Below are 26,287 nucleotides of genomic sequence, written 5' to 3'. Positions count from 1 at the left end.
AGGAGGGCGGCTCGGGGGCCGGTCACGTGGCCGCCGCCGAGCCAACAGCCGCAACGGGCGGCGGGAGGGGGCGGGGCGGCGCCTCGTGGGTGGAGGCGGGCGGCGGGGCCCGTCAGGGCCGCGAACAAACTGGGCTCGCGCAGCTCGTGTCAGGCGTCGCGCAAACGCACTTTATTTGCTTGTGCAGCGCGTCGCGGGGCGCTCCGCGGGTTGCGCGGTCCCCGACTTGGATGCGGCTGTCCGAGTTCCGGCGTTGTCCAGCGCCTCAAACCGCTCCGCGGCCGCCTCGGGGGGCCGCAGGGACTGCGTGAGGGAACCACACGGATCGGTCCAGAAACGGCGCCCGCCGCGTCACGCGGACCGCGTGTCTGCTGGAGGGTCACACGGCCTTACACACCTTGTGTCTGTGCTGAAGGGTCACACGTCCTTACACGCGTTGTCTCTGCTGGAGGGTCACACGCCCTTACACACCGTGTGTCTGTGCTGAAGGGTCACACGTCCTTACCGTGTGTCCGTGCTGGAAGGTCACACGTCCTTACACATTGTGTGTCCGTGCTGGAGGGTCACACGTCCTTACACACCTTGTGTCTGTGCTGAAGGGTCACACGTCCTTACACACCGTGTGTCTGCTGGAGGGTCACACGTCCTTACACACCTTGCGTCTGTGCTGAAGGGTCACACGTCCTTACCGTGTGTCCGTGCTGGAAGGTCACATGCCCTTACACATTGTGTGTCCGTGCTGGAGGGTCACACGCCCTTACACACCTTGTGTCTGTGCTGAAGGGTCACACGTCCTTACACACCGTGTGTCTGCTGGAGGGTCACACGCCCTTACACACCTTGTGTCTGTGCTGAAGGGTCACACGTCCTTACACACTGTGTGTCTGTGCTGAAGGGTCACACCTCCTTACACACCGTGTGTCTGCTGGAGGGTCACGCCCTTACACACCGTTTGTCTGTGCTAAAAGGTTACACGTCCTTACACACGGCATTGCCTTGGAGGCATCGACATTTCCCTTGCTGCGTTTTTTTGGTTTGTTTCATACAGTGAGGACGGTCGGGTCAGCTAATTGTGCAGCTTGTTACATGAGCTCAGTTGCTGTATGACCCATCAGCATCTGAGACTTGTTAACCAAAAATCTAGAAAAAAATACCTGGATTCACTCAGATGGAAAAACAAAACATTCAATTAACTGAAAGATAATTTCTTTCTAATTCTCTGTTCATTCAACTAATGTAAACGTATAAGGAAATGCAGTATAAGGAAATTTAATTTGATTACAATAAAACTGCACATGATTGCAGTTACACAGATGCTATGTTGGCAGGATCTCCAGCTTCTTGTTTTGATTTGGTCCGGTCTGCACTTGGACCAAATTGGACGTCCCTTCATTCAACAGTCCTCCCTGGAATCTATTCCCAATGTACAGTGTTTTGTTTCAGAAAGCTTAAATACATCATTTTGAAGTGAATAGGTTCCAAAACACAATAAAAATGTCACTATTTATAATAAAATATCTATTCCCGGTTTTAATATCCATCCTGTTATAAATTAACTGAAAGTGCCTAGCTGCTCGTGTTTACCTGTTCTTCTTTACCTTAAAACTTTAGTTCATGAAGAATGTGCAAGTAGTGCCTCATCTGCAATATATCATGTAACACCTTTTGATGTATTTATTTTGATGGAAACCTTACTGGGATGAGCACTCAAGGCATATCAGAAGGTATTCACAAATCTGTAACACCGAATCTAAATATTCCATGCCGGTGGTGGATTTCTTGGTCCTTTTGGTTTTGAAAATCGACTTGCAAAGCCTGCAAAGAAATTGTGTTGTTTTTTTTTCTTTTTAGTGCAAATTCAGTATGTTATTGATGTTGATCATATAATTCCCTAAAATAATACGGTATTTGAAAATACTTGTAATTTCAGCTTTCCCAAAATTTAAGATACAGTCGACTTGAAGCAACAGCCTGTAGTTGTAAGTCAACTGGTGCAAAAACTATACGAATACAGTCTATTGTTGTATATATCCACACATACTCCCATTACAATATGAATATCAAGAATGTAACTAGATCTTGTGCCTAGTCTGACAGAAGACTTCTCTAAAGTAGAAGAATTTAAAATGGAAAACTGTGTTTCTCCTCCACCATATTATACAACATTAGACAGAAGCCTAATGGAAATGGTACAACTTTGTATATGTCTTCTGCTGTCTCTGCTGCTACATAAAGGCTAAGGCTTCTCACACACTGAGAAATATTTTTCAGTGCAGGTTTCAGGGTCTGTATTTTCCACCCTACCTGTTCCTTAAACAGATTGTGAATAAAGCCGTAAATGTTTAAAAAATAATAAGTGTTATTTGTAATTTTGCAATAAGATGGCAGCACAGTTTTGCACAAATCCAAAGATGTATTTCTTGTGCATGTTCTACAGATAGAATGTTAGATAATTGCTGCAATAACAGATGAAATGTTTTTAAAAGTACAGACAGGATACAGGTACATTAAATTATGTAGGCATGAAACAGTTTCATGCTATTTTGGGGTATCGCTTCATTTGAGAATTAACATTCAGCCTGGTACCTGCACTTAGACTTTCAAAAAACGGGTACCTCCTATTCCAAAATGCAAAGAGAAAAACATACCAAAATTAAGGAAAGAGCTCAGGTGGTTTGATGGGGCAGATTCTGATGGTTTTGTCAGTGAAGATGGACTACAGATGCCTAGAAATACAAAATTATACTGACACAGTGACCATCATAATTCCCTGAAAAACTAGGTTTCTACACATCCATGGGAAAACGCATACTTCCACATGTACAACTACACTTGGCACAGATGTTATTTCAGCATAAGATGAAGATAAGTACTTTCCGCACTGCCAGAGCTTGAAAGCCACACGGTTTTAACGACATTATTTGCTCATAGCAGGGAGTGAATGTACTACTGCAATAAAATCCACTGGGAAAATGTTGGCTCAGAAGTGCTTTAAACAGTTTTTTACAGTCCTATTTTCAAGATAAGCATTTAATTTTAGATCAAAGGGAACTTAATGAGAAACTCATTCTTTTTGCTCCAAATAGGGCAGAATCCGGGATGGGGCTCAAGTTGATCATATTCCCATCAACACCTCTTTCCTGCATTTTGAAAGTATTTGTCCCACTGGTTTGAATGACCTGAAGAATTTGTAATTTGTATACACTGGAACTGCCCCTCAGGTAACCAAAGGGCACTGCAGCATCATTATGCTACTCCTAAAAACACTATTACTGTCCAGATGAGATGGCACTCAGCTAGCAAGTGCAGTCGTAAATGTTCTATGCCCAAGTAAGCAGATATGCAGGGAGTTTCACATTTGACAAGTTCAGGTGCTTGAAAAATTCCAGATATATCTTTATATATTTGCTTAAAGCCATCAGGAAGATGCACATTAGTCTGAAAGACTTACTTTTTCTCATGTTTTTCAGTATTTTCAAACTCTGAAAAAAAAAAAAGGTAGCAGCTTGTTGAAAAAAATGTAGCAAGCAATTGTAGCAGCTACTATGATAAATGTATTTCACTGATAAATATACATATATCACATCTCATAAAAAGCATCTTGTCTAGCATCTGAGACTTCAGATTCCTGCCTTTCACATTGTCTCTGGCTTTTTTCTAACTAACAGTAAAGCCTCCAGTTTTTATTCTTGCTGTTTTCCTCAAATGCTTTTCTGTTCAACCATAACATCTCGAAGTACAATTGCTTAAGAGCATAATTAACTAGAGCCACGGTGATGAACAGAGTCTGTCCTACATGGGAATTCAGACTCCACTCAAGCAAATTTTTCCAAGAGGAATTAGCACTTCAGGTGAACAGAGTGCTGAGGCATAAACGTTCACACAGGCGTGACTGTGTTCCTCCTGCACGCCGGTTCTGTCTACAGTTCTACAACAGAATATTTTTACTAGCCTTGTTTCTGTGCCCAAAATAGAAGAGAATGGTCTCAAAGCATGTTATTTTCTCAAGGTTAGCAGTAAGAAAGTAACAATAGCTATAGCCAGAATGATCTCTTCTCACCCTCTCCTTTTTCTATAACTGTTATGTGATTTTGTTGTTGCTGTTGTTGTCGTTTTTGTTTTTGTTTTTTTTTTACCTTGCTTCTCCTAAAGCATTTCACGGGCTCTTTTGATGATGCTTCAGAAGCATTGTTCCTCAAATCCAGAGAACTAGTAGAATTTCTTGGAGCAGGCTGCATACCTGGGAACATATACCAGAACATTTCCAGTGGTGATTAATGAATCCTCTTGCTTTTTTTCTAAGTGCTTTGTTGCTTTATTGTTTCCTCTAATGCAGCAACTGCAGAAATTTCCAGTGTGTTCCCTGGTTACATTTACTTCTTTTAGTAAAAAAGAACCTAACTTACTTACTTACTTACCTGCCTGCTGAACTCTCCTACATTTAAGTCCATTGGTAATATTTTGAATAAGTGGGCCACTATCACCTCAGGTATCTACAGGATTAGGTGTAAGTATAAAATCTCAGTTACGTGTTGAGAAAATAACTCGTCACTTACTTGCTGTATCAGCAAGAACAAACGACTCTGGGGTTCTTTCAGGAAGCGGGGGAGGAGAGTTAGAGCGATCCCGGTTTGTCTCTGAGAAAGCAAAGACAGAAGGTTTGGATAACTGCCTTTAAAAACATATATATCTGTTCACCAAGAGGGCCACAGCACTCTAACCTGCACATCTCCATTGTCTCAAAGGGAACAACACACAGTAAAAGGACATGACAAACCTTAGCCTGAGGAGAATGCAGGGAAAATCATCATAAAGATATACAGAGTGGTGCAGTGGCTGGTTAGGAAACATAAAACTACCACTTCATTTGGTTGCAGAACTGTTTATATCTATTTAGTTGCAGAAGTATTTAGCAACACAAGATTTCTGTTGGACTGAGCAAAGATCCTAGAGACATTCATTAAATCTGGAAAAATTAAAGCAAGTTAGGTTAAAAGTAGACCTTATGTTGAAAGAAAGTTTAACTCAACAGCAAGCCTTTACCTGATCGTGAGCTCCGAAGCTTCATACTCTGGAAACAAAAAACAAGGAAAGTATTTGAAATTCCACATAACTAAATGTGGTTCTCTTGTACTCAAGAAAGCCTTAGAGGATGAGGAAATGATGTTACATGCAAACACCCTCCCCCACACACCTCCATGCTCATGTAATGGAAAACAGACTTATACCTTATTGTTTCACTTTACAAAGCCATAAGTCACCCATGGGATGATCAAAAGATGCCTAAATTTTGTTCTGCTCCTGTCTGTCCCACAGGGTGTTGTGAACCTCAGTGGACCACTAACTTCCCGTCTTCGTTATCTTTCTCTAAAATAGGGATGATATTTTTACTACATTGTATGGGATTTAGGACAAAAGAAATAAAGTTTGGAGCAAACTAATCTTTATAAGGAGGAGCCTTACTGAGACCATATCTTCCTTCCAGTCCTGAACCCTGAAATAATTTATGGAAAGTATAGACTGCAAAAACTAGGGTCTTTCTCACAGAAGGAAACATGATAAGGAAATTAGTACAATGAGAAGAGAGAAAAAGTCCCTTATTTACCTTACATGGTCTCAGTCTCACTGTGTCATTAAACACATCTGAGTGAGACTCACCACTCCACTCCAAAGAGGTTCCAATATTTTTATTTCTGGATGGAAGCTGAAAATCAGAAGTGGCTAGAGGAAATTCTCCTAGAAACAATTAAGCACAAGAGAGGTCATTTCTCATCCCAAGCAGCCAGAGCAAAGGCAACTGCCATATGCTGTGATCCCACACAAAGGTGAGAAGGGGTCCTTGTAGCAGGTGTCAGTCACTGCTCTGTTAAATGCACTTACCCGATTCACTAGCCACAATGAAGGACTCAGGGGTTCGCTCAGGCAGGGGCGGAGGGTCATCATCATCTGGCTGGGGCAGGACGTCTAATTGAGGAGATGTGGTCAGATTACCTGCATGGCACAACACAACAGGAGAACCACAGACCTCTGCAAAGACACTGAGAACCGACTGCTCCAACCCAGCTGCACACCAGAGATTATGCTAAACATATGTAAACTGTACCTAAAATCCAGCCAGTCCTCAGCACCAACTCGTCTGCTGCTGGATACATGCCCCAGGCACACACTCCCAGCAGCATTAACAAGAACCCCCCATTGCACAGGGGAAGATTATCCATGTACCCCAGCACACAGACAATCCCTCAGCTGGTAGTACCACTGCTGCTTGACTTGTACTCCATCTCCTGTGATGTTCCCAAAGTCTCTAGCATCTAGATAACGAGAACATTCATGACACCACATCCTGACGGGCCTGAGCAGGACAGAGCTGAGCAGTGCCAAAGGTGCAGACAGAGAAATGTCTGCCCGGACCAGACCCAGACTGGGAAGGTGATTTTAAGGTGACAGATCTAGGCAGACACTAACACTGAAGTCCTGGTTCTCTCAGTCTCAAGGGGATGCCAGCATCCCCCTGCATGGCTCTTGTCAGAAAGAAGTGTTTTTTGGCCTTGGTTCCTCAAAGAAAACCATTTCTGGGAGCTTTCTGCTTGGATTGCCCTGCTCTAAGAATTGGTCAGCATCGGTCCTTGCCTCCCCGTGAGAGCTGTACCAAGGTGACACAGCAGTATAATGTGAAACCCAGAATCATGCTGTTCTAAAAGCATCGTCTGTTTTTATGGGAAATATGTAAGGCAGGATGAAACTGCGCAAGGCCCTCCCCAGCTGGTCCCCGGCAAGCTGCTCAAGGGCAGCCAGGGCCCCGCTGGACGCCGAAGGACTGTGCTCGCCACCCCTGCCAGCTCCCGATACCCACAGGAGCCAGCAGCTCCAGCAGCACTCACTCAGCGAGGACGTCCTCCCAGCACTTGGGTAGTGAATGTGGTGGGATGCAGGCCTGGGTGGTGGGGAGCTGGCCACCACACAATGAGGGCCTTGTGTGTCCTGCCCCACTGCCAGCTCCGGGGATAGCGGGTCATCTGGTGAGAGCGAAGAGAAGTAGGGGTCTTCTGCCGAACAGAAGTAACGATAAGGACATTGCCCACAGTTCCTGTGGCCTGGGGAGGCTTCTGCTACTTGGCTTGAGTGGTTCAGCTCATCAGGGGAAAATCCATCCTGCTGCTTTTCCTGGAAGCTTGAGTAACAGGCATTTGGTGACTGAGAACTGAAAATGGGCTTCGCATCCCCTCCATCACAAGCCCAGGTTTCTCCCTGCTGCTCCAGCACAAAGGGGGTCGATGTGGTCCGTGTCAGAGGTGCTTTGCCATGAGCCCCTTTCCCTCCTGCTCTCTGCGGCTCCAGGTCCACAAGCAGCTGCCCAGAGGACCTGCTGCTGAACTCCAAACTGTGGTGTTTTTGGAGAGCTTCCCTTGTGCCCCACATCTCGGCAGCAGCTGCATTCCTGCTGTTGCTGAAGTTCAGAGTACCAAAGGAGATGGCCTGTCTGAGGGAAGGGATTCTACCCCCAGAGCTGCCATGCTCTCCCTTGGCAGACAAAGATGCCAGTGATGCTTCGTTTCGTACCACTGGAGAAAAATGTTGATGCACATTCTGGTCCTCTTGCCCTGAGCTGCAATAAAGCACAGCAGCATGAAGTCAGAGATGTCAAGTACTCAGAAATCTCTGTTAGCCTATTAACAAGGCCCCACAATATTGTCCCTAAGAGCAGGCACATTTCCCAGATTGCAGAGCCTGGTTTAGCCTCAAGCGATGAACATGGTAAAGGACTATGCACCCTGGTGCCCTATTTGGACACCATTAAATGGTGAAGAGAGGAAGCCGCTTTACACAGGTAAACGGCTCCTTCAGTGCAGACTATCTTCAAAAATAAAATTATTTACAGAAAGTGCACACATGAAAACCAAAACATGTCCACGGAAGGATCTCACCACCCTTTGAAGCTGGTAGTCTGAACCCATAGTCTGGAAGCTGGGCTCCTCAGGCTCCCCATTCCTAGGCAGGAGGCACTTGTGTGGCAAACACAGAGGAAGGATGGGCACCAGCTAGGAACACCCCACAGGGTGCATGGCTCCAGGTAGAGCACAGAAATGAACCAGCACGGGGGTGTTTCATCTCCATGTTCATTAGCCTTTTTTTTTTATGCTGCCCTGGATGTGTTTTAAGTTTGTATGTGAAACACTCTAAGCACAACTTGAAACAGACGGAAGGGCAAAAGAGGGGGACAGGCATTGGCATGCAGGGAAGAGGCTAAGACTCAGTCTCAGAGACACATCTGTAAGAAGAGCAGGAATTACATTAGGAACAAATGTGAGAGAAAAAGTGGGACTCAAGGGAGGCTGCAGAGATTGCTGACAATTGAAATGCAAAATTTAAACAGAACTGTGTCACAAAATACGCATTTCATGTATTCCTGAAATAACATGGGTAACTGAAAATACTAGCCCACGGGATACTTGTGCTGTGACCTTACCAGGTTAGTAAACTCAGAGAATAAATATCTTCCACTGAAGTCAGAAGTGGCTTGGGTACAGGATGCCTGGTTTGAATCTAGTGAAAGAAAAGGTCAGTAAACAACAGAGTAAGGAAGAAGAATGCAAAGAACACAAACATGCTATTTCAGGAGATGGAATTTCTGCCAACTACTTTTAATTATTAATGGAGTTTGGGAATGACAAATACCAACTTGAAAACACCAGTTTGGAGCTGAAAACTGAGGACAGATCCTCCTGAACTGCTCTTTCTGTTCACACCTTCCTGAAATCAGATTACCAAGGGCCAAATGACAGTCCAGCTGGGCCAAACACCTGTAAAACAGCCTAAGCAGAGAGCTCTGACTTTAGGACCCCGCTCGGACATTCAGCGTGGCTGTGCAGGCACTGGTTTCATTTGTGACACTTTGGCGCACAACCATCCCCCATGCTCTGTGAGGTGCTTTCAAAGGGCAGTGAGGTTTAGCAAGAGGTTTGGACAGGAGCTACAAAACCACATCCGGATTTGAACCGTTTTGTGCATTTTGTGTCATTCTAGTCCTGCATCTCCTTTGCTTACAGACTATCCACAACACATACAAAAGGCACTTTCCAGCTATTTTCTCACTGATCTCTGGCAAATACTATGGCAAAACTGAGGCAGAGTCCCATTGCAGGATCCTGCTCCCAATTCTTTACACAAAAACTTCTGACAAAATTATCTAACTTGTAAGCCTTAAAAATGGCTATCTGTTTACTTCAGCAAGATTGCAGACAGCTACACATGCAGTGTACAAGGCAGCGTTCATGCCAGCAGTCAGAGAAGAATAAGGAGAACAAAGAAACGATTAACTGTGGATGTTTCAGATGTTCCTGTTTATGTAACTTTATACCAGGAATATGTTGTTCTTCCTCAAAGGCGTATGAGATTTGAAAGACTTTGACATGGGTTTTCTCAAGATGTTTTAGCCCACTCTCCCCCACAGACAGTCTGTGATGCTAATTATCTCACTCTGTTGCTTGCAAGCACTCCATGAAATCAAGTTTCATGAGCACATCCACGTGAAAATCAGCCACTGCTGGAGAAGGTTGAAAATATTCTATTCACTCATTACATTAAACAATTATAAAAGCATATAATGGTTTTGAGACAGAAGAAAGTTTAGCTCTCGCTCGAGGCCAACTCTTGTGGTAAGTGTCGTGCGATCAAGGAAACAGCTGGATTCTCATGGTTAACTTGAAGAGAGTCTCAGTTTGGGCTGGGGCCCTGTCTCTGTAACTTTAATACACTTCCTTGCAGAGTATATAGAAATGAATTAATGTATTTGTACAAATGAAACAGCAGGTAAGATACTTAGGGCCACACAAGCACCTCCATAAATTGGAGGCTTCTGTTACAATGCAATTATGAATAAATAGGGCAAAAAGGTGATTCATTCCAGGTCTACAGAGGAAACCTCTGCAGTAGGAATCTAGGTTAGAGCTTGCGTGCCTGAGTCTGCAAGAGGCAGTATGTTTATCCTGGTGACCTTTACCTGTGAAGCAGCAGAATTTTCCTGGGCATCAAGCGCTTTAATCTGCCTTTTGAAGAGTTCAATAACAGCATCATAAACCAGCTTGTACTGCTCCTGCATCACGGACAAATAAAACAGACATGAGAGCCAGCACTCACATTGCTTGTAAATGGTCATCTATTACGCAAATCAAACATCAGCCCCTTATAGAAGCTGCCACTTTGCGGTCTGTTGGCAGGACAAGTTATCAGAAGTAGAAGCTACAATTTCCAAAGGGTTGAGACTGAAGTATTTGTTTTGTTGTCAGTTGCACAAACAACACTGTTCTGCACTAAGCTTCCTCTTCATTCTGTCTCAGCTGAGAAGAGTTCTCGCTTTATTTCCTGGATAGACACTTGTTTCACAGCATAAGCATTCAGTAAGTGAGTCTGCAAGCACTAAGCTATTCCAGCTGTCTACAAGGAAATAGTCAGAAATTCATTTCTGCAAAATGATTCTTCTGCTCAGAAAAGGGACCTTACAGAACATCTACATGCCTAGTTCCCAGCAGTGCAACCATTTTGTTCTTCCTTACTGCAAGCCCTCCTGAGGAACTATTGAGGTTTCAGTACTAAGTTAACAGTACTGAACATTAAGAAGTATTAACAATAAGTATTAACAGAAATATTAACAATACCAGTTGTTAAAATTTCCTGAGCGTACCTTGGTCTGCACTATTGAAGGCCTTTGTGTGCGCATCTCCTGGATCAGACTAAAAATACTGAAGTTCACTGGAACAATCTTGCAAGAAAGGGAAGAGATGAAAAATTAAAGGCAGGTTATTCCAAGGAGCTTCCACGTTGTGATGCAGTTTAGAACAGTGTCCCAGATTCAGACCTGCTACTGCAAGAGTCTTTAACAAAGGACCTGCTTATCAAGCCACCTTTATGAACTGTCTTGCCTCCTCCCTCCTGCATTGCACTCCAAGAAAATACCCTTTTTTATAACATTGGTAACAGCTTGGAATATCATGAAGGACAAGATACTGATTTCATGGATTAGGGGATTCAGGATTGCTGTGATAAAGGAAATAACCACTTTGCAGAATCTCAGCAATCTGGCACAAGGCCAGGGATTACTTACTGTTAAAACATTCAAACATACATTTTTAATGAAGAGTCAGAGTAAAGCAAGGTGTTAACTTGAAAACACTGGATTTCTGATACTAAAGTGTGGAGAGACAAATATAGGCAGTAAACTTGTATTGAAGACTGAAGGCCAGCACCAAGGTTAGCCCAGTGATCTTAAGACCAAGACAGGGAGGAGAGAGAGCAGGGAGGTCTCCAGCCTGTCTGCACACCCCGGGCTGCATCGGGGCTATTTGCACCAGGATGCAGAGGGAGGGAGTGCAGCACCAACAACAGGCAGTGCATGGGTGGTGCAGAGCCCGAACAGAGAAGCAACACAAACTGGCTGTCAGGTATCAGCAATTTGGCCAGTTGGGCTACAGGGACTTTTCATTCACAGTTATTATCTGAAATACTCCTGCGTGCAGTCAGAGAGAGGTAGAGCTGGGACTAAGGGGAGGAAGAAGGCGAGGGAGAGAGACAGGGAATCGCATGGTGCTACACACGTGCCGTTTGAGCATGCATGGCAGGACTGACACCTACTCCATCCTTCAGCAGCTTCTGGGTGTAGTCGATTGCACAGATGACTCCTGTTCTCCCACAGCCAGCACTGCAATGAGAGTCACAGTAGGGTTGCTAGTAGAGGGTAGCGGTGGGCACGCTGTGTTCTCCAACAAGAATATTTCAAAAAACCCACAGCCTTGCATCCCACACCTTGAACAGTGCAGACTCACACAATGGCCCTCCCGCTCCTGGTGGCAGCTCCACCTGGCTGCACATAAACTTCCACCTGACAACAGCTCTGCTGCAGGCTAGAAGGCACAACGACTAGGCCTCCTACATCCTCCTCCTGTGGTGACCAGGAATGCACAGTGTTCTTGGTCTCAGCTGTAGCTGCTATCATTGGCCTGCTGTCACCTATCTCCTCTCCTGCTCTCCAGCCGTATCAGTGGCTCAGAGGACACGTTCGTCCTTAGGACTTCCTAGGAGAGGATGGAGACTCCAGTCCTGCACGGGTTGTGCCACCCACCCCAATGGGTGCTCAGCAAGCATGGGGAACGCAGGGAGGAGCCGGGAGCGCTCACCTACCTGCAGTGGATGCAGATGGGAATGCTGTCATCTGGCTGGTAGCAGCGAACCTCACAGATGAGCTCAAGAATGGGGTCAATGGAAGAGGGAACATCATGGTCTGGCCAGTTTTGATAGTGGAATTGGTGGATGGTGCGGATTTCCTGCAAGAGGAGAAAAGTGCTGACAGGAGACCGAATTAACTGTCAGCACAGCAAGCGCAAGCTGATGTGCTACAGACATCTCTAATTCCCTGCTGTGTTGGTAGGCAAAGGCTGCAGGTTAGCAGTGCACTTTGTGGCTGTTCTTGCTGCAAAGGACACCTTGCCACTTTATGATGTTCTTGATATTACCAGTTAACCTCGCTTACCCAGGATCTAATTTGCCACAACTAATAAACAGCTTCAGAAACTGAACTTTGAGTTAATTATTTTTTTACTTTCTTAATTCCTTCAGCTACTCCTGAATCCAAAATAGCATTCTGAGGAGTGTAAAATTTTCTCCAAAATGCACCATATTTTAATATTGATATAACAAACCTAACCAAGATTCTTTTCCTGTCTCTACCTTTCCTACTTACTTCATTCAGGGTCACTTTTAAAGTCCTGATCACATATTCATTTTTCTTTTCTTCAGCTTCCTGCAGAACAATAAATTAGGGTCACGTTTTCTGCAGATGACAATAGTTTCCAATGCACGTGATGTGGTGCTAATGGCAGCTATACTCACACAGGCAATGGAGAAGGGCCCACACTGCAGGGAGGAGTCACCCAGGTCTGCCCAGTACCGCTCACATTTTTTCTGTTGCAAGAAGCAGATGTCTGGTTATTCCCTGCTGCCTGCCTGCAGCATCTCCTGTCTGTCTTTGCCCAGCAAATCTCATGCCAGGAGGCCCAGCTCTTGCTGCTGACCAGTCTCTACCCTTCCCTTCCCTCGAGTCCTCGGGGCTGCACTTGTGCTGGTGACGCTCTCACCCGCAGGTGACCTGTGCTCATTCCTGGCTGCCAGCACCATGTCTCTGGGTGCAGCCTCGCACAGGGCTTTGTGGCAAGGGAGGGGACGACGGGTGCGGCGGTGTTTGGGTCTGGCTTGTTCTCCCCTGCCAAAGAGGCCAGTTACACTACCAAAAATGGCTGAAGAATTTGCTGCAGGAGACTCAAGAAACAGTTTGTATTAAATGGAAACTCACTGTCCCTAATGAGATTTAATAAAAATCTGCATCTCTCCACCCTGCCCTGTCACTGTCATGGCAGGGCGATCTCTGATTTGTTACTCACCTTTCCCATTTCAAACTCCATACAAGCCATGATCACGATCTGCAAAAAAAACAAGGTTCGCTAGAAAAGCCTGGAGGCAAGTTTTTTGTCGAGGCAGAAAAATCAAACTGATAGTTTGGGGATACTTATCAGCAATGAGGAAGTTACTTGGACTGTCTTCCCCAGAGTCCCACAGTATTATGCAAATCAAACCCAGGACATCATCCACAACCCAGGTGCAAGGACCTTCCCCCTTGGAGCCCAAAAGCAGAGAGCCACAAGCAGCGGTCATGTCTCAGCGTATGTGAGGGAAAGGCTCGCAGGAAGGATGCAGGTCACACAGAACATCTGAGTACCACCCAGATACTAACGCTGTCTCTTTAGCCACAACGGAGTTCTAGCTGGTTTTACAGACAACTTTTCTTTATTAAAACAAAACAAGCAACAAGACATACAAATCTGCACCTTACCAGGACTTCATACTCCCAAATCATCCTCCAAAAGTCAATGACAGTAGTGGAGAGAGGACCCTGGGTTGCAATGTATGCTCTTGGCCCATAGACGCCCTAAAACAGCATTCAAATCAGATATGTAATCACACTTGCATTGTTCCCTAAAGGAAATAAAAATCATCCCTCTTTCTGAATACTACTTCTACCCAATGAGCCCAATAAGGACTTAGGAGGGCTTTTATATAGTTCAATTTTAGGCACCTGAATTAAATTAAGTAACCAGAAACCAAGATGTGAAAACTTCTCAAAGGCAAAGCCAAAGCCAGGGAGCTGGGCTTGAGGCGAGATCTGCTCCCAGGGACCCCCCTGCCTTGCAGTGCGTTTGGGAAAGCCTACAGGTGTCGGCCTGACGGCTGACCCCACTCTGCAGAGTGCAGCCTGGCACTCCTGTGGCCGCTGGCCAAAGAGAGAACTGTGATCCCCTGTGAAGGTCTGTCCGTCTGCAGACACGTTGCACACAGCCCTCACTCACAGTGGTGGAGAGTGAAGGAAACCTTCCGTCTATCAGAGAAGGGCTCTGGGCGCAGCGAGTCCCAACTCCATGGAGCTCCTGAAGGGTCGCTGAGCCCACAGTGACCTGCACCGTTGCTCGCCGCTGCAGCGGGTCTCGGCGGTGCTGCAGTGCAAGGCTTCCTGCCTGCCTGCTGGTTTCAGGCAGGGCGACTCTGGCCGCGGGCAATTTTGCACCATCGCCCAGCAGAGGCAGGAAGCGGGGGCTGCAAGCCACAAAGTGTTCCACCCCCAGTCCCGGTACATGTGTGACCCCTGCCCTGCTGTCTCGTGCCTCTGTACTGCAAGAGGTGTTCTAAAGGGCTCACTGACGGTGTGTGGCTTCTGTATGTCAGCTATCCTCATGCACAGCACAGAAACTGCCACAGGCACAGGGCCTGCTCCTCCTGGCACAAGTCAACCAGGCAGCTCTAGCAGCTGCCGCAAACACCATTGCACTGCAAAACATGATGAAAGAAGCAATACCTTGATGAAGTTGGCATTGATGTAATGAGAATCTGCATCTGATGTGATCAGGGACAGCTCCACTCTGCTGTGGTCAACTGCAGGCACAAAAGCAGGAGAAGCAGCAGCAACAGTTAGCGTTCATCCCTCTTAGCAGTTGGGCACCTCAGGCTGCAGCATGAGGTGTCTTGGAGGAGCACACGCATCAGAGAGCTCTTCTCCAGCGCCGACAAGTGGATGTGCAAGCAGCCAGAGCCTCCTCCAGCACTGGCAAAAGCCCTGCGCAGAGCTGCCACTGCCTGTGTGCGTGCAGCAGACAGGCACACTCTCTTTCAGAGCCAGCAAGACCTGCAGCTGCTGCCGCTACCACGGGGCAAGACTGTCCTCCTTTACCATGGAACAAGCCAAACCTAGAATTGCCTTGCATGAGATCTGTGGGTTTAGGTTTCTTTTCAAGCTAGAATGGATGGAAGGGACAGTCTGCTCTGACCCCAGGACAGAATTTGCTTTGGCAATTCCAGCACCAAGCAATGCCAAACCACAGCAGTTCCTGCCTGTGGCCTGCTTTGTACACCATGGAGATGTCCTTGTCCAAAGCCATTCCTCTACAAGGTCTTGGTTGCAATGCTACCCAGAAAGCTTGCAAGGATTATGAGCAGAGGATGTGTTTCCTACTGAATTGACATTCTTCATTCTCTGGGAAGTACATGCCAAAGTCTTCCAGAGCATGCTTTGAAACAGTCAGAAACAAAGCCTTAAATCTGAGCAGCTGAATTCAAGGCCAGGAGACAGCCAGTGACATGTTCACATGCAAGCAATTATGCAGGCAGATAGCGGAGGAAGAGGGCAAAGTCAAGCTAGCAAAAAAAGAAAGGCTGAATAACAACATTTGCTATCTCCAACCTACAGGGTAAGATGTCTTTGTATCTGTTCTTCTTGATGTTCTCTGGGTGCTCAGATGCAGCTGTAGGGTAGATTTTATCCGATCTGTATTTTGTTGACTGCCTTTTCAGCTTCTGTGATAGAAGAATGGAACAAGTTACAGCAGATGTGCTACATACAACAGGCTACTAGAGAGCATGTGTGAAGGTCTCTAGGGGTCAGGCTCACCACCACAAAGTAAGATCTGCACCATTAATTCTTTCCTGAGTGGCTTTTCTCAAGGTACTCAGAGCAAGAATAGAGACAGAAGCCACCTAAGAGCTTCAGCACAAACTTATGAAGAATGGAAAGTGTGTGCTGAGGCAGTACCCACAAGAGGCTCAGGCATGTAGGCTTCTGAAGTGAGATGCTGCATTTATATAGCACATAAAGCATCGCCCTCATGAGCAGGTGAGACACGGGAATCTTTCCCAGTATAAATGGCACCCAGATAAGAGGATTAACAATATTAAACTACCTCTAATAAATGACATCAGAAGGGACAGATGAATTAATTGATTTTTCTCACTTTACTAGAGATGCTCCTATCTGTGGCTGCAAACAGCAATGCTCAATTAAAAGGGGCACGAGAAATCAGAGCAAAGTAGTTATATATGCTGATGAGAAAGAAAGGAGGAGAAGAAGTCCTAGGAGAGGCCCACTGAAATATGAATCTCTAGTCTCTTTCATTTCTAGGGTAAAGCTGCTGCACTCCTGGAGTGTTCAAGCATATTTCTCCTCGTAAAGTGTAGAATTTTATTTCATTGACATCAGCCCCTAAGTAACAAGCACTGTTAATGACCATTGACTTTGACAGCACCATTCTTGCTGTATTCTTTCTTTCATAATTTATTGTCTACCTGGCCACTTTTCTTACCAACAAGGGGTGGTTTTGATTTAAAACAAAAGGCCATTTCTCTAATTAGTATCTCTATGGTTTGACACTCCAGAGGGCAAGTCTCTCACTTTCCACCACCCTGGAGCCATGCCATTACAGACCTTCTCTCGGACATTGTTGTTGCAGTCCAGAGAACTAGGCTAACGAAGGAAAACCCTCAGCACCCCATGCCTTAACAAACAAAAGCTCTACAGGGGTGAGAAGCAGAGGGAAGGGACCATTGGCACACCTGAGCTGCAAGGTGATGGAACGTCTTGTGCCTTGCACGTATTTCGTGGTCACCCACGTGAATTTTAACAGGAAGTGGAAACAGTGGTTCAGCTGCTCTGCCCATATAGCAGAGGAAAAATATGCTGGTCTCAGGGTTGCTGAGACAAAATAGCTCAGTGGTCAAATGGGTTGGTGCTGTGGAGATGGCCGTGCCCTGCTGATGGTGCAGGCAACACCGTCTCAGTGCGTTGGAGGCAGTGAGCTCTAACATGGCAGCACAGGAGGAACAGTGGGAGTTCAGGGCACTGATTTTTGGGTGCTCAACATACACCACCTCAGGGGTCAGCCCACCAGCGACCTTTGCACTGGGGCTCACACACGCTTGTATTCCAGTTCTTCCAAAAGCTCCCTTGCCTGCTCTGGACGAGCGATCGCCAGGACGCGACACCCTGCAGGGCCTGCATGCGTGAAGCTGCAGAACAATGATATTTGCCATAAGGCCGCGTCAGGTGATGAAGGGCTTTGTAGCTCTGCTTATTTGATCAAGCCATGCTGCCCCTGCGCAATACTGCAGATGAGAGGTATAAACAGCAACGTACATCTCATTTCCACGGTATTTCTGTGCACAGAAATACAGGTTCAGTTCTAAGTCAGTCACTGTTTTTTAGTATTAAACTGTAGTTTTTAAAGGGTCAGAATGAGTAAGGAAGAAGGCACAGGAGGCCTTGGACAGTCCGTGTGTCCAGTCTTTATTAATCAAGAACAATGGGCATGTACTGTGTGGCAGAAGGTGTGGGAGCTGGCAAGCAGCAGGATGTTTTTTGCAGACTGCACATCCCTGTAACCTGCTGGTTCCTCGGGTGTTTATTTGCATCCTCCCTCTGTCTTGTTCAAGTGCCACCCCACCTTCAGGGGTAGGCTTTCATGGAAGGAGCTGGAATCACTCAGCACAGGGGCCAGTCCTCTCATAGCTACAGCTCTGAATCTCCTTACTCCCGCCCCTGCATAAACTGATATAAAAATGATTGGGAAATGACTATATATGACAAAGCAAGTGAGAGCAGCAGAGATCAAACTCTGGCTGTGAGACCGCATGAACAGAAAAAGGACACAAACAAAAAAAAACCTCTGTCATTTACAGTAACACCACCACAATTTGTATGTGCATGTTCTTGTTCACACAAAGAGAGAGGAAACAGTAGGATGGAGAAATAACATTGAACATTTCAACCAAGCTTGGAAACATGAGCCATCTCAGTTGCCTGTTAAGGTATTTGCACTTCCAAAAGCGGCCTGCAGCATGGGCTGTTCGGGGAAGATTTCTTCCTAGGCCTAGAGGAAACGTTGCCCTGACCACTTCTACAAGCTGTTTTTGTCAGAAAATTAGCTGTACACTCGGCTGCTAGAACTAGCACGTGGACCCAGGCTCGCCGCCCCTGCTGCCTCACATGGCACTGTACAACCCCAGCCCAGCAGTAAGGGGGAAATTCAGCAGCTTGTGACAGTGCTTTGTTCCATGGAACAACAGACTGTTACTGCAGGCTCAGATTAATCACTTCCCTCTGACCCAGACACCTGGAAGTTAAGTACTAAGCTTTTCCCAAGCGTTTGAAGTGCAAGTCTTCACTGGTATGGCAGAGCAGGGCTGGATCTCATGGGGACTGCCAAGTAACCCCCGCACTTCCCCAGAGCTCGCTGCCTGATGCAGCCCCTATCTGGTGGGGTGGCTGGGTGGCAGTGCTTATTCTGGTGTTTGAGACATCTCAGATATTACAGCTGCACCAGTTTTACCTTTCCCTGTGTCTTCTGAAGCTGATCAATGCCTTTGCTTCTCAGAGCAGCCCAGAGAGGCTGCTAGAACAGCCTTCCTCCAGCTGATACATCAGTAGCTGTCACCAGCTATCAGGTCTATCTGGGAGACTGTGGATTGCCATCTAAGCCTCTGCCACCTAAACAAATCAAAAGTTGGCAGAGGCCTAACAGATTGGGGCACTGCACAGATCTCCACCAGACAGACACTGAAGAACACTGGGGAAGGTGGGAGCCATCAGCAATTTTTGCTAGTTTTGCTTTTATGAAAGAAGAAATTTATTTCCTGGAAGAGCCAGGAGCACTAACAGACATTAGAGCACGTGCACTCATTCCAAATGGGTGCTGGAGCCTTCCACTTAACCTAGCACAGTGCTGGAGGCTGCAGAAGCAGCCGACGCAGCTGCTCAGGTCACTGCCTCCCTCATGCCTTGGCCAAGGTGCCAGATGTCCACGGGACACGGGACAACCTCAGGCCCACACGTCATTTATCTGAACACCTGTTGCTTACTCTGCAGGGTGGTATAGGGGGTAGGATGGGTGATTTCTAGTGAAATAAGAAGAGAAACAAAATATCTCAGGCAGCATCTCGAGATTCCCAACAGGAACAAACACATCACAGATGTAACCTGTGGCAATGGGAGAAGAGGCAGCAAGCAGCTCTGTCTCTGTATTCCTTACTATACCCCCGTTGTAGTACCAGGGCAAAGTGAAACCATATCTTAACAAATGTATTCGCTAAGGAGAAAACAGGAAGCACTTGGTTAATTATTTAAAAAAAAACAAACAGTTTTACTTTGAATGCAAACCATTAAATCACTCTTCTATCTTTATGCCTTTTTTAATTTTCACTCTAGTTAACTCCTGCATCTCTTTCTGCTGCAAAATGTACAGAAAATCTAATCAACACATGCAAATTATGTCCCTGTTTGGGGAGAGGCAACTGAGCAGTTCCCTTTAAAGTCAATTGAAACACAGAACCGTGCCTTAAGCAAACTTACCAAAAACTCCTCTACAAATGCTTCTTGGTTGAGCTTCTTGCTTTGGGTCCTTTCCAGATTTTGCAGCAGAATTTCCCTTTGGTCCATGTTGCAAGAGACAGAGCGAGACTGGCCTGCCAAACTCAGGAACGGACATGTCAAGTGCATGTCATAGCGGAAAGCACCAGCCCAGAGAGCACTCGCTGCAGGCTGTGGTTTACTGACTTCATCACAAGTCTTAAAGGAAATTAGTACGTAACAGATATCGTGGCCAAATAACAAAACAAAACACATAGCCCTGGGCCGTAGCGCCTCCTTTTAAAACCACATGCGCTCCACGTGTGCCCCCACGGAGGGGGTGAGCAGCACCGCCCTGGAGTCAGAGCCGGTGCGCCCGTGTGACAGAGAGGGTCGGAAGTTGGAGACCGGAGCCGGGTACCCTGACGCCCAACTCCTCAGGCTGATGAGAATCCCCTGGAGTCTCACAAGCAGCCAACGGGATGAGATGATCTTTGCCAAGATACTTGCCCAAGGCATAGCATGCTCCAGATCACAAGCCTTCCTCATCCTGCGTTGGCACAAATGGACAGTTTTCCTCATGCCCACACTGTAGCCTGCTTTCCTGGGATCGGCTCAGCTGCAGAATATCAATCCAGGATCATCTATTCATTTTTACAAGATCTTTAAATAAAGCTGCTTTACAGCTGTGTGAGCAAAACATCAGACTTCGTAGAACTGCCTAAATTCGGCGTAAGAAAAATAGCGTCAAATTCATTCTTTCTGGTCCTTTTGCATTAGCAGCCAGAAGTGAAACACTGCTTGCTTGCTCCATGAAGCCAAACGGCGCTGGAACATGCTTACACCATTCCCTCTTGTCACCTGGATTCAGACAATAACTGTCAGGTACGCAGAGCAAAGAGATCAGGAACCAGGAAGCAAAATGGACAGATTCAGATGGAAAACCTGCTTCAGGTGCCCCCATCACTTAACTTTGGCACACTTGATGAAAAGCATTCCTTATGATGGTTCAGAGTCCAGTGCTGAGGTTTGTGCCCCTTTCACAGGAAGAACAAGCATTGGATACCGACTAATTAGATTGAGTATTTCTCTCCCTATTGAGGAAAAATAGATACAGAAACAGGCAACGAAGTAAGAGGAAAGTTACTTAAAAAGAGCAGCTGGCTCCAGCCTGGAGAGGTGGAGGCGCTGCTCCTGTCTCTGCACAGGACGTAGTGGCAGCCCAGCTCCAGCACCGCCAGCAACTCCAACGCAAGGAGCCCCAGCGTGTTCAGAAATGCAATGGTGCTTCACAGCACAAGATGCAAAATGGTACCTGGGAAACTGCTAAATTACAACGTGCAACACTCATTTAGGATTGTGCCCCCCCAAAAAAGAAAGCGTTCCCAGCTTTCAAGCATGATTTCCAGCAAGACGGTGCTGCGTGTGCAGAGGAGGACATCAGGAGCAACTGTCAGCAGAGTGCTCGAGCACATGGGGCTCTGACAAGTAGCCAGGGGGAAGGTTTCAAGCTCAGCACAGGTGTAACTAGAAGAGCCCCAGAACGACGTGCAAAATCCACAGTTCCCCTTCATGTTTATAACTTATTCTGCTTTCCACATTAACAGCAAAATATTCTGAAGGAATACTTTAGACATGCTGAGCACATGAATATGGCTTGCACGTTTTATTCTCCTGAACTTGCACAACAGTTCCTGAACAAAGAAAACCTATCAACAGGCCTCAGGTCTACTCTTCCAGCCAGAGTTCCCCACCTCTGGTACCAGAAGACTATAAAAGTCCGGTTAACTATGCCATCCTAATTCGCCTCACTTATTGTCAGCAATACTTACAGGTACTCTAAAAAAAAACCCTACAGGGCAAATTGGAAGTGATTTTGAAGTGGGAAGTAGATACAAACTTCTCTGAAGCCATCCATTTTCTCTACTTGCATAGGTGGGGAAAACTAAATGAAATAAAAATAAATTGAAAACAACCAGCTCAAAAAAAATATGGGTATCACAACCTTGATCTTTTCAATATCTGACATTTTGTAGAAAGACTTCAGATTATCTGTACCAAGTTTAGTTATAATCAGTAAATAGCTACAAGATTTCTGTGTCCAACTGTCAAAAGGCAAAGGACCCTGGAAGAACCCTCATTGTTAAAATAACGTCAAATATTAATTTTGCAAAAGAAACCTTGGAATCACCTGAGACAGGTGATCCAAAAAACACAGATCTGTTTAGGATAACTAATGGAAACGTTTTAAAGCAAATATTACCTGATGAGTCTGAAATTAGTACTGCAGCATTAAGCCTTTAACCTTTGAATATGAGTGAAGCCCACTTTTATGGACACGTTTAAGAGATGCAAGAAGAAAAATAATATTTATTGTTTTTTTAGTTGTAGCGATATAGAATATCTTTTACACAGTTCTTATTTGTATGATTCTTCTGGCAATCTGAATAAATATGAAAGCAATTGTCCCACTTAAATCAATGAAATCCAAACTTTTTGGAAAGTAGTATAACACTTCCTCTCAGTCGTCCAAGTTCTCCTGAAAACAAACAAACAGAAAACAACCCATGTGTATGTATTTTAGAGAAAGAATTCAAGGTAAGTTCAAAGGAGCTGGCAGGAAGGGAAACATGTGGGACAGCAAGACAGGCTTTGTGTCTTCCACTGTGACCCTCTTCTGGACTGATTTCACTGTTCCACAGAGAAAACGTACCAGGTGGTGTCCATAGAGCTATGTCAGCAGGAAAGTGCTTTTTGTTCGACTAATCCTTAATACTTCCCAAGGCACTGAGATAAGGAATTAAATCCTGATACAGAGGAGCAGTTGGGAATTTTGATACTGACTTCAGTGAGTCTTCACCAAGGTATTTAGCAAAGCTGCGTTTTGACAGCTACAAGAGGAGTTGGCTGATGCACGGGTCAAGGAGGGGACACTGGGTGGCTGCATGTCAGTGACCAGCCAAGATAGGTGCCAGGCAGAACACCACATGGGAAAGCTGAGAGAAACAAAGGGACAGAGTCAGAAACGCTCAGACAAACATCACAACGAACTTCGTGTGCTTACCCATCCTCCAGAGGCCTCAATGTAGTTTTTCACTTGAGCATTTCCATTAATCACTGTTATGAGTTGACTGGGATGGAACACAGATGGGACTTTCTTAAGAATATACATCATCAGTTTCACAGAAACAGAGAGAAAAGCTCTCTCATAGACCATCTCAGGGTTCTGGTCACTCCAACTTCTGCTGAGAGAATCCACAGCAGCCCCAAACTTCTCCATCTGCAAGCATCAAGAGGGCAGTCTGAGCTTTTCCTTTTTAAATGATCACAGGATAAGTGAGTCTTGGCTCAACATCCAACATTCAGTTGAATTCCTGCATTTTTTTTTCTTCTACCCATGACTAAAGCAGGTGGGCCCCACAACTCCCTGGTGATATCCATACAGCATAGGACGTTCAAGACAGGGCTCTCCTTTACTTCTGTCTTTACTGTGGCTTGTGCAAACTACAGCATCAGGAAGCATGTTTGAAGGACTGGGGAGGACAGCTGTAGCCAGAGCTGCAACAAACCTTAAGCTAGAACTACATGCAGCATTTGCACCAAAACCATACTGGCATGAGATCTAAGACTTCAGGGCAAGCTCAAGCCAGACCACCTGGAGCACCTGGTCTTCTCCCATCACAGCCTTCCTCCTGCACACAGTATTTGCCCCCCACCAGTGCCAGACTGCAGATTATCTACTGCAATGACAGATCAGCCCAGGCAGAGCCAGGGCTACTCAGGTGATAAAAAGCAGCTCCCTTGGAAGAGACAAGGAGAAAAGTTGTGAGAAATCACCCACCTGGAAAAAGGCAAAGGACTGAGCGGGTCCTACAGTCATTTGCTTAGCTTTTGTTCTGGTGGCTAATATACTGCCAGTTAGACAGAAATGAGCAGAGGCAGGCTGCTGGCTATCATGTCCCTTTCCCTCAGACATCTCTGACTCCTACAGCATAAATTGGTCTTCTCCCCAGGCTTTTGCTATTCTCCAACACAAAAGGACCCCCAGGTTGCCCTACAGACAAAGAGCAGGCCCAGGGCCAGGCAGGACAAGGTATCCTTTACCTTCCCTGTGAGTACTTCAGCAAGAACCTCTGAGGAAACCCTTTCAAAATCCATGTTGCACTGGTCCCCGATCTGTCGCAGACGACTGGCAATAATAACTGGGTCAAAATCACTTGGAGGTTCTCCTGCAAACGGCACAGGCCCTAAAACAATGAGCAGAGAGAGAGTAGGGTAAGGGATTATGGCATAATATATGATTAAAAGGCAGAGAAAAAGGGAGAATATAAGCTTACAACCAAGCATATTTAATGCATACTACATTCACAAAGCTACTTTAAAAGAGAGCTAAGGTAGTTAGTGTCTCAAGCACTTGGGACAATAATGCAGAGTAGACCTGTGACAAAACACATTAGGATATCTAAAACCAACGTCCTTAGGAAATACTGTACAGTCATTCAAGTATTCATAGATTTAGAGTGATCAAATTAAGGTTCCACAGGCAGCTCCATACCATCAATTTGTCCAGGTCTCTCCTCTCACCATAGATGCTTCACGCCCAAGTTTTGCTGCAAAGACATCCCCAGGGCCTCTCTTTTGCCTTTCCAGGTTTCAGGCAGCTCCTTCCTCCTGCGCTTCCAAAAGCAAGCAAGAAGAAGAGGGCTTGGGGAACACCTCATCTCTCCTTCCTTTGATTCCAGGGACACACTCCCATCGATCAGCTGGCAAAGTCCTGCTTATATTCCCCCAGCATTGGTAGGCTGCAGATCATTGTGTATGGAGAGGCATTGGAGAATTTAGATATCAAACTCAAGGTCTCTTCTGAGCAAGTGCAAGTTGCAACATTTCAAAGTCACATAGTGATCCAAACTTGGGAAGATTTTCAAAGGAATGGAAGACACACTTCACAAATTTCAAAATTTTATATAAAAACCATTAGAATGTCTCAGCTAAACAACTTATAGGGGGGTTACGCTTGGTGGGTTTTTTTCCTCAGTTAAAGCATTCTTCCTTAAAAATACTGAGAAAAAAAAAGTCTATTTTTTAATATGTCTGAATATTCAGCCAGAAGGAGCTACCCATCACTGAAAATTTCAGCAAAAATATTTCCAAGTTTGACAAGACCATAAGGAACTGAAAGCAGGATCTTTCAAAATAGAGTAGTGAGCAACTTTATCTTCAGCGTTGCTTCCTGACCCAGCCGCCTTCTTCCCTCCCTCCTCTGCCCACAGCCTCTGGCACGGCTGCTGCTGCCCCACGGCTCTGTCCGACTGGCCAGAGCTGCAGGCCCTCGGTGGGCATCTCACGGCGCTCAGGGATGTGAAAGCACCTGATCCAGGAGAGAGAAACTAGCAACAGGCCGACTGGAGACTTTTTGGGCAAGACAACAGACATAGAGCTTCCATCTAAAACCTGTTGTTTAACAGGGACGGCAGTGTTTCCGTGAAGTGTGTGAAAGGCATATCACGATTACAGTTACAATACAGTCATTAAAAACTGTAAGATATTTTACAGAATAAGATTAACAAAGCCACACCTTGCACTTACAGTAACCAGTGTACTTTAATCTTAAACCAGGGAGCCCTCTCTAGGGTTTTGCCATTGTATAAAACACTCGATGGACTTCTGCACAGAGCAGAGTTGGAGCAACGCTTCCTGTTTCTCTCCATGTCCTGGCTGAAAGCTACTGAAGCGGGAAGAGCAACGGTTTCGCTGCCAGAGAGGATTTTCATGGCTGTGACAAGGAGACTTTTCATGACACCATGCAAAGCCCAACTCTCTGCAACTTTCAGTAGAGCAGAGGGACTGCTGCCTACACGCTCCTCCAAAAGGAAGTTGCGAGGCTAGCCGGGTGTAACTTTCTGTCCTTCCCCGTGGGAGCTCCAGCAGGCAGCGAGCTCACCGGGCTGCAGGGAGCTGTGGGGCCCAGCCGTGGGCAGTGCCTGCCCTGCCCGCCCCCGTGCTCACCATCACCTGGGAGAAGCGTGGTCATTCCCTAACAGGACCCCCCCCCCGCCTCAAACTTCCTTGGCCCAATAAATCAGGCTGCAGCTTTGGCCTTCATGGGGTTCAGACAACCCCACCCCACCCTAACTCTTCCCCCAGAACAGAGCTAACTCGGAGGTCATCACAGGTCTGTATTTTAAAAAGCCCAACAACCAATGCCAAGTTACAACCTCCTTCCTTTAAATGTTCAGTCACAACACTTCTCTAACATCTTCAGGAAACAGACAAGATTTTTCTCCCATTTCCCACCAAACTTTAGGTCTTACCTCCTGAATCTGTCTGCAGACATCGATTATCAATTTCATCTCCACATAAGAGATCGTAGTATAAGGCGTTCACAACATGTTCTGTCTGTTCCTCAAATGTTGTCATTGCAGTTTTCTCCCAACTATCTGAATGAAGTTGAAGGCAGGACCAGATACCTCTGTAGCTGCTCCTCTCCCCAGGTGTCTCTGAATTTTAACTTCCTTTTCCCCGTAACTGCACAGGCCCTTCCTTCTGGGAAGACTCCTCCCCAGAACAGCACAG

The 26,287-nt window shown here is 46.0% G+C and overlaps 2 protein-coding genes across 4 annotated transcripts; both read right to left on the bottom strand.

Annotated features, from left to right (window-relative positions):
* Positions 1-118: 118 nt before the first annotated feature.
* On the bottom strand, positions 119-20,095 carry PTPN22 (protein tyrosine phosphatase non-receptor type 22). Of its 3 annotated transcripts, none has more exons than XM_040536170.1 (21): positions 19,715-20,095; positions 15,783-15,891; positions 14,897-14,973; positions 13,880-13,975; positions 13,431-13,469; positions 12,883-12,954; positions 12,734-12,793; positions 12,175-12,317; positions 11,629-11,695; positions 10,682-10,759; positions 10,001-10,093; positions 8,468-8,544; positions 6,882-7,606; positions 5,881-5,991; positions 5,606-5,736; positions 5,044-5,071; positions 4,557-4,637; positions 4,137-4,240; positions 3,452-3,482; positions 2,649-2,726; positions 119-1,815 (listed from the first exon to the last, which is right to left on the bottom strand). In XM_040536170.1, the coding sequence occupies exons 1-21, from the start codon at positions 19,985-19,987 to the stop codon at positions 1,751-1,753; spliced, it is 2,538 nt and encodes an 845-aa protein (XP_040392104.1). In that variant the 5' UTR covers positions 19,988-20,095; the 3' UTR covers positions 119-1,750. The 3 variants fall into 3 exon arrangements, with proteins under 3 accessions (XP_040392104.1, XP_040392105.1, XP_040392103.1); XM_040536171.1 differs by having other exon boundaries at positions 5,881-5,964; positions 19,715-20,069; XM_040536169.1 differs by lacking the exon at positions 119-1,815 and having other exon boundaries at positions 1,827-2,726; positions 19,715-20,067.
* A 1,974-nt stretch (positions 20,096-22,069) lies between these two features.
* On the bottom strand, positions 22,070-26,286 carry BCL2L15 (BCL2 like 15). The gene is made up of 4 exons (XM_040536285.1): positions 26,026-26,286; positions 23,816-23,958; positions 22,776-22,991; positions 22,070-22,250 (listed from the first exon to the last, which is right to left on the bottom strand). Exons 1-4 carry the CDS (start codon positions 26,129-26,131, stop codon positions 22,233-22,235), a joined length of 483 nt encoding a protein of 160 aa, XP_040392219.1. The 5' UTR covers positions 26,132-26,286; the 3' UTR covers positions 22,070-22,232.
* Position 26,287: the final 1 nt, after the last annotated feature.

This window comes from Cygnus olor, chromosome 24, assembly GCF_009769625.2.
Source record: "Cygnus olor isolate bCygOlo1 chromosome 24, bCygOlo1.pri.v2, whole genome shotgun sequence".
In the NCBI taxonomy this organism is placed as follows: Eukaryota; Metazoa; Chordata; class Aves; order Anseriformes; family Anatidae; genus Cygnus; species Cygnus olor.
This window is presented reverse-complemented; position numbering and strand designations above follow the sequence as displayed.